The sequence below is a fragment of the Euleptes europaea genome, chromosome 19 (assembly GCF_029931775.1).
Source record: "Euleptes europaea isolate rEulEur1 chromosome 19, rEulEur1.hap1, whole genome shotgun sequence".
Lineage (NCBI taxonomy): Eukaryota > Metazoa > Chordata > Lepidosauria > Squamata > Sphaerodactylidae > Euleptes > Euleptes europaea.
The window spans coordinates 2,334,408-2,342,801 of record NC_079330.1 but is presented as its reverse complement, the minus strand read 5'-3'; the positions used below and the strand labels follow the sequence as shown (position 1 = coordinate 2,342,801).

General features: G+C 50.5%; 1 protein-coding gene across 1 annotated transcript; it reads right to left on the bottom strand.

The window, feature by feature from the left end:
* Nucleotides 1-3,407: 3,407 nt before the first annotated feature.
* Nucleotides 3,408-7,768, bottom strand: FBXO2 (F-box protein 2). The gene is made up of 5 exons (XM_056865129.1): nucleotides 7,516-7,768; nucleotides 6,480-6,606; nucleotides 4,689-4,784; nucleotides 4,445-4,580; nucleotides 3,408-3,542 (listed from the first exon to the last, which is right to left on the bottom strand). The coding sequence occupies exons 1-5, from the start codon at nucleotides 7,766-7,768 to the stop codon at nucleotides 3,408-3,410; spliced, it is 747 nt and encodes a 248-aa protein (XP_056721107.1).
* Between the last annotated feature and the right edge of the window lie 626 nt (nucleotides 7,769-8,394).

Genomic DNA, 8,394 nt, shown 5'->3' with positions numbered 1-8,394 from the left:
TTCTGCAAAGACCCCCCCCCTTGGAGCAGAGAAAATCAGGGCCCAGCAGAGGAGCCCAGCAACAGACAAAGAATCTCCTCCACCATCCTTTGCCTGGCTGGCGTTCATTCCCTGCAGGTGAGAGAGGTTAAGGCAGCAGCTGAAAACCCCCAGGTGAGGCCTGCAGTCGATTTCCTTCACTCTTCACCTTATCTGAAAGTGCTCACATCTGCTTGAAACAGCCCCCCCCCCCATTGGTCCTGAAAACCCTTCTCTGATGGACTGGCAACTGCTTGAGTTGTAGGGTAAGCACTCTGCACATGCTCCTTAGCTGCTTTGTCCCATCACACCTGGAAGCAGCTGCGGCTTGGAGAGTGTGCCCCTGCAGCGTATATTTTATTACACAGCTTTGATAACATCTGTGTGTTTGGAAGTGCTGTATAGTTTGGTAGTGTCCAAAATAAATGCTACACGCAGAACCTGGGGGGTTTGGGAGAGGGGCTTTCCAGGCAAGCACTGGAACCTCTCATTTTAGAAATGGGGTTCCCGGAACCTCTGCAGCCCCCAAATGTATTATGGCTGTGGGTGGAGGGAAGAGTTACAGGGAGCTGGACACTTGCAGTGCTACAGTGCCATCTGCTGTCCACGTGCGGCCTGATGGTTGCTAAAGCGGTGTTACTGGCACATGCCAGCCCTTCCGGACGCATAAGGGGTGAGCCCGCTTATCTTAATTTTGGACTTAATCACACAAGTGTCTTTTTCTTCCCCCCTGTCCAGCGAGCAGGTGTGGGGAAGGCTCACAATGTGTTTGTATAGCTTGATTGGGATTAAAGGGAGGAACCTAGGTTCAAATCTCCTCTCTTCCGTGAGCTCATTGGGTGACCTGGCTTTGGGCTGGTCACGTGTTGCCTCTAGTCTCGACCTGACCCACCTCACAGGGTTATTGTGAGGATAGAACTATGTGTGCCACCCTGAGCTCCTGGAAGGAAGGTTGGGAAATCCAGAGGTATTCTGCCTCTGAGCTTGGAGGATCCATTGAAATTTCGTATCTGTTGATCAGTCCATCCTTCAGGGTTTTGTCTCACTCTTTCCTTAAAACCATTTAAGTCAGTGGCTGTCTTTGCGGCCGTGAACAGGATAAAGGAAAAACACGTGTAAAGAGGTATTTGTCAGGAGCAACCCCTCTTCCCCCAAGACAGTATTAAAATGAGGTGCTGTATCTAGCTCCTTGGTCCCTAGAAATGGGATTTAGTGCATCCAATCTGCATTTCATCTTCAAAAAGGGTTTCCAAAAAACTGTGGTATTGGGCAGCTTCGGCTGATAGGATGGTGGTGACATCTGGTGGCCGGTTTGGGGAAGCCATGTGCTTTCTCTGCCCAGCTGTGTTTAAGAACATCAGGAGAGAACATCAGAAGACCCCTGCTGGGTCCGGCGGCCAGCAGTCCGTCTGGTCCAGTGGCCAACCAGTTACTCCAGAGGGCCAACCAGCAGGGCATTGGTTGCTGGGGTCCCAAAGCAGCTTACGTCATTCTCTCTTCCCTTTTATGCTCACAACAACCCTGTGAGGTAGGTTAGTCTGAGAGTGTGTGACTGGCCCAAGGCCACCCATCGGGGAGGAAAGTGGTTATAAATGAAGTAAAATTTAAAAAAATGAGGCTTTTTCAGTTATGGCTCCTAAACTTTGGAACCGTTTTGCACTGGAGGTTCACAAAAGCTACATCACTCTTTATGTCCCAGAAGGGATTATATACATTTTTCAATTTTCTGTTTTGGCTCTTCTGGTTCTTTCCTGCTTTGTATCTGGGTTGTTCACCATCATTATTTTATATTAATTTATGTTGCATTATGTTGAGCCACTCTGAGCTTTTGGAAAGGCAGGATTGTTTGTTTTTAAGAGTTACATGAATAAATCCACTCTGTGCGGATGGGATTCCAGCTACCCAACATTTATTTACATGTTTGTCTAAAGCATTCTAGGCACCTTGGAAGCATAGTAAGGAAACCCTGGGAGATTTGCAATAGGATGGCAATAGAGTTCTTCCCAGCCTGGGATACAGCATAGGGCAGATCAGCTCTCTTTGCCAGGCGTGGCTGTTGGATGTGGGCGCCAGGCTGGCGTTAAGAAGAGGAGGCAGCCGCTGGGATCTCACGGGACACCAAATAGTCAAACACAGAAGAAGTGCCCCACAAGTGACGTAAATTGCAGCAGGCATTTGGCATTCTGGCGGTTTGCTTCCCTGCAGTCCAACAACCGTTTCTTGGGCTGTAGCTCATTCATTCAGGATTGGGTTGGCTGGGGGGTGGAGTTGTGCCGCTTCGCCTTTTCTGTGCCAAATCTGACCCAGGGCAAAATAGTGGTTTGAAAATTCAGCTCGGAGAGGCACTCAAAAATCTATTAATGTCCAAGATTGGGCGTTTGTATTTTCCTTCTTCCCCTTAAATTCAGTAGCATGAAGTCTTACAAGAAATCTGAACAAGTGTTTTTTACAAGGACATTTGCTTCTCAGCCACCCCCCCCTTCTGTTTGATAAATGATGCTAATTTTGACACCCTTGTTGCAAGGGTCATTGTCCTGCTTGCTTAATATGTAAGCTTGAGCTTTATTTTGTTGTCGTTCTTAAGGTCTACTTTCAAGCTAAGCCATATTTGTCCTTTTGAAAACATAGCAGGGAATGAAGGAAACAGTATTCGGGGGTAGACTGCCTCTGAGCATGAAGGTTCCATTTAGCGGTCCTCATGGCTAATCTCGGCGCCCCGCTATTCCAAACACAAGGCTGGTTTCCCTAGAGAGGTCCGAGCATCCCTCTGACTCACCTGTGCCAAATTTGCATTACTTTTGTGCAGGGCAACTGAGAGAATTGGAAGGGGATGGAATTCATGGGGGGCCTGGGTCACTCCGGGGGCCAGCAGAACTGGGTATGTCCTGAGGCTTGTTTTTCATAAGTTGTCTGGGGTGGGGGGCAGAGAACCTTTGCCTAGAGGCCATTAATGGCTGTCGGCAGCGCCACCTTTATGTGGAATTTTATAATACACACAAGGAAGGGACAAGCAAAACCGGATATATTTTCATCCGCGCACCCGGCTGCATCGCCCCAACCCCCATTTGCCAACCTTCCCCTTCAAGCATTGCTTTTTTTAAATTACAAGCGGGAGGATGGTCATGGGTGTGGATGTTTTTGAATTGGCAAGATACTGAGCTTCATCAGCATTCAAGTCCAGGGAAGGCTTCTCTTCGTTTTTTACTTTTTTGTTTCTGGGATTTCCAGAGAATTAGACCACAGCAACAACTCCAAATCTGGCAGATTCTGTTTTAGGAGAATGCTTCCTCCCGCCTTGAGCACGACCATGCAAAAGGTGCCTCCTTCCTCGATGAGGGGCAGTCCACTGTGCGGGCTCTAACCCGGCACCAGCATACTGAGGGTCAAGATTATAGCTCCACGGTGACGCTGCTGTGGGTCATGCGTGCTCCGTACCAGCCCTTCCAGAAGACCGTGTCCTGGCCTCCGTGTTCAAAAGAGACGAACCGAACCCCAGGGCCATAGTCGGTGAACGTGTGGGTGATCTTTGGGAGGTGGGAGAGAAGGAGAATTAGAGAGAGAGAAATGGTCAGGCATTTGTATTGGTGACAAATCCATTGAACTATGGTGGCTGTCGAGAAACCCGCCCTCCATAAAGCTTTTGGTCAAAGCCCTCAAAACCAGTGTCCATCGCCACATCTTGTGGCAGAGAGTTCTATATGCACTTGATGCCTGGTGTGAAGAAGTACTCCCTTTGGCCTGCCTAAATCTGTGATGGGGCGATTTCGTGGAAGACCTCCAAGATCTAGTATTATAAGGCGGGGAGAAAGATGTCTGTCCCCTTTCTTCACACCCCATATCAGAAGAAGAGTTGGCTTTTATATGCCGACTTTCTCTACCACTTAAGGGAGACTCAAACTGGCATACCATCGCCTTCCCTTCCCCTCCCCACAACAGACACCCTGTGAGGTAGGTGGGGCTGAGAGAACTCCAAGAGAACTGTAACTTGCCCAAGGTCACCCAGCTGGCTTTGTGTGAAGGAGCGGGGAAACAAATCCGGTTCACCAGATTAGCGTCCGCCGCTCATGTAGAGGAGTGGGGAATCGAACCCAGTTCTCCAGATCAGACTCCACCACTCCAAACCACCACTCGTAACCACTACACCACGCTGGCTCAGAAGCCTCCAGGATGTGTGTCTCTCCGTTATCGCTTGCTATGTTTTAAAATGCCAAAGTATTTTCATTAGCAAAGACTCTGGAGTAGGAGGAAACGGATGCCATGCCCACAGCCTGCCCCCTCCCTTTTAGAGGTTCCAGAGGTTTGGGGCATCCTGCAGTCTGAAAGTACCCCAAAATCCCCTGTCCGGGGCAGGCCCGGCTGGCCCCTGCCTCTGAAGAGATCTCAGGGCTTGGCTTTAGTCCGACCGTCGCCCTCCCTGTGCTCCCACCTCGTTCCATTCGCCTTCGTTGTCTTGCGGGAGAGCTATCGTCTCGCTCCTGTACTCCGCCACCACCTCGTCCGTCTCCGACAGCAGCTTCACATTCAGCTCGTACAAGCAGCCGGCATCACACCGGGCCGCGTACCTGCAAGGGAGGGCAGACCCACATCGATGGGGGATGAGTAAGCTGGTGGGAAACATTCTTGTGGCAGAACCAAGTGCATGGTCGGGGGGGGGGGCTCTCTTCGCTTACCAGTCCTTCACCACAATTTTTGGCTGGATCGTGTCCATCAGCTCCTCCCAGTACCCTTCAGCCCGGAGATCAATGACTTGGGATTTGCGGCACCACCTAAAATGTCACACACGTATAGTGTGTCACACAAGGCATAGTTAAAGCGTGGAACTCCCTGCCCCAGGATGCGGTGATGGCTGCCAACTTGGAAGGCTTTAAGAGGGGAGTGGACATGTTCATGGAGGAGAGGGGCTATCCATGGCTGCTAGTCAAAATGGACACTAGTCATGATGCATACCTATTCTCTACAGTATCAGAGGAGCATGCCGAATATATTAGGAGCTGTGGAACACAGGCAGGATAAATCTGCTGCAGTCATCTTGCTTGGGGGCTTCCTAGAGGCCCCTGGTTGGCCACTGTGTGAACAGACTGCTGGACTTGATGGGCCCTGGTCTGATCCAGCAGGGCCTTTCTTATGTTCTTACGACACTGTGTCACTGAACTTAAGCCATTTTGTGGCTGCGCCCACCCTGCTGTGTTGGAATTCCAAATGTGCCTGCAGACTCAAAAAGGTTGGGGACCCCTGGAATAGACCTAAGCAGTATTCTGAGTAGACCAGCTTTGGTGAGAACTGTGATGGAGGGAGTCATGTGGACTAGCCACTTAAGTAGTCTTTGTGGCCCTGGGATCGTTAACATGCCGGCCTCTTTTGCAGGCAGATGAACTCCCAGTTTTATCAGACTGCCCAATCAGAACCTTGTGAAATGCGAAATTTTGTACCAAAGAAAGCTCAATGTGAATTAAGCAAACGTTATTGACTTTTAGGGTTGCCAGGTTCCTCTTCACCACTGGCAGGAGGTTTTGGGGGCGGAGCCTGAGGAGGGCGGGGTTTGGGGAGGGACTTCAATGGCGTAGAGTCCAGTTGCCAAAGTGGCCATTTTCTCCAGGTGAACTGATCTCTATCAGCTGGAGATCAGTTGTAATAGCAGGGGATCTCCAGCTAGTACCTGGAGGTTGGCAACCCTACTGACTTTGTACAATTTTAATTCTGCAGTTTTAAAGCTACTTTGCATCACATATTCTACTTGGATAGGCAATGGAGGAGCAGGACACTGATGTTAGATGCACACAACTCTGAAAGTCTAAATCGCTTCTCCGACAATTGAAATTTCATCTGATATTGCCTACATATTTCTCAGGCGTAGCTTTGCAGCCATGAGGACTAGCAGCTTTTTAAAAAAGTAAACCTTGCCCTTAACCATTAGAAATTCAGCCAACTCTCTGGCTTTTGAGATTTCGGCAGGTAAGGCTTCATACACATGACTTTGCAGAACTTAGACACTTGCTCTCTTTAAAAAAATAAATATATAAAGCTGGCTTCAAATGCTGTGCCCTGCGCTATACTCCATGGGTTTGCCGTGCTCCTGTGAAATTGCAGCATTCACACATAAGAAGGAGAGTTGGTTTTTATATGCCGACTTTCTCTACCATTTCAGGGAGACTCAAACCAGCTTACAATCACCTTCCCCTCCCCACAACAGACACCCTGTAAGGTAGGTGGGGCTGAGAGAACTCTAAGAGAGCTGTGACTAGCCCAAGGTCACCCAGCTGGCTTCATGTGCAGGAGTGGGGAAACAAATCCAGTTCACCAGCTTAGCCTCTGCCACTCATGTGGAGGAGTGGGGAAGCAAACCTGGTTCTCCAGATCAGAGTCCACTGCTCCAAACCAGCGCTCTTAACCACTACACCAAACTGGCTCTCTTGCCCAAATCTCCACTGAGATACAGAGACAGAGAAAATAACTGGACTTACTCAAAAGACGTGACAAAGTACTTGTGGACCTCCTCGCTGGGGAATTCTTTCCCGAAGTCTCCGGGCAGCTCCTCGATTTTCCAGCCGTCGCCCCCGCTGTCCACTTCCTCCCAGTGCTCGAGGCCCTCTGCAAAAGGGCAAAATGAGAGAGGCCCTTCCGTCTCCTTCCACGCTACCAGTCCGAGGGTGGGCACCAAGCTGTGCTTGTCTACAAATGAAATAGTAGTCCACCCGCAGACCACCCTGGGTCTCATCTACATGGCAAGGTTCAAACTGGTTTGGGTTTCACAGCTTTCTGCAAGGGCAGCTTTGGGATGGTGTGCCAACGTCCCTGTGGAACTTGCTCATCTGGCTGGCTGTACCACGTGTAGCAGAAAGAGAATGATGAGGTGGTAAAAGGGGCTGTACCGCTTCTGACTTCATCATTTCTGATGCACCTTCATGTTAAAAAAAATCCCACCACAAGGAGAAAGCTAGCACATCAGGGGAAAGGATCTCGGTCAGCCTTTCAGCCTACTGGAGATGGTGTTCCAAAATGGGATCCTTTCCCTGTAGTTTGCAGTCTGTTCTGCCTCCTCATATAAGTCAGGCAGTGCTTGAGAGTATTCAAGGCAATTGGCAAAGATTATTTGTGTTTTCTCCACCAGCTCGGAGACTGGGATGGGAGCCAAGAAGTCCCCAGTTCAACTCTTGGACCTAATGCCTTAGCAAGCCTATTATTCTCAGCTTTCCCCACCACAATAGGAAGATGGGCCTACCTTACAGGGTTGTCGCAAGGCTTGCTGAGACCCCTAAAGCATGCTTCTGTCTAGTGCATTGCCATGTTTGGCAGGGGGTGCCATGCTACAACAATTGCCAAGACAGGCAGAAACTCAACAGGAGTTGCTTTTCCCAAGCAGGATCATGCAGCGCTGGGAAAACTTCTCCTCCTGGATTTCTGCCTGTCATGGAGCTGTTGAAGGCCACCCTGCCGGGCACGTGGCTGAGGATCTCCTGGATGACGTTGCATTTCCCCCGATCCTCCTCCACCCCTCACCTTCGCCGGTGGCGTTCTTGATCAAGTTCTTCTTCCGCTTATTCAGGAAATAAAGCATCTGCCAATTCTCGCCTCCCGCCTCTTCCGCATCTTCTCCGGCGAAGCCTTCCTGCTGGCACTTCAGTAGCCACAGGGCCGTGCCGTCGATCAGGGCCTTCCACTGGGAGCAGACCAGCCGGCACACCAGGATCAGCTCAACAGCCGGGACGGAGGCCAGGATCCGCACCAGCAGCGGCTCGGGAAGGGACTCCATCCTCTGCAAGGGAGCTGGCAAGAAAGAGAGAGTCGGTGGCTGGGGCAGAGAGAAGCCGCCAAACAATTCGATGTGTGGGAGGCAAGATTTACTTCCTGGCCACGCTTCAAGTTGGAGACTGGCAACTGGAGTCCCCTGGGCCAAATGCCTAGAATCATAGAGCTGGAAGGGACCACCAGGGTCATCTAGTCCAACCCCCTGCACAATGCAGGAAATTCACAACTACCTCCCCCCCACACCCCCAGTGACCCCTACTCCATGCCCAGAAGATGGCCAAGATGCCCTCCCTCTCATGATCTGCCCAAGGTCACAGAATCAACCTTGCTGACAGATGGCCATCTAGCCTCTGCTTCAAAACCTCCAGGGAAGGAGCGCTCACCACCTCCCGAGGAAGCCTGTTCCACTGAGGAACCGCTCTAACCCTCAGGAAGTTCTTCCTAATGTCTAGAGGGAAACTCTTTTGGTTTAATGTCAACCCGTCGGTTCTGGTCCGACCTTCTGGGGCAACAGAAAACAGCTCAGCATAATCCTCTGTAGGACAGCCCTTCAAGTCCTTGAAGATGGTTATCATGTCCCCTCTCAGGGTTCTCCTCTTCAGGCTAAACATCTTCCTGCTTGCTCCCTGC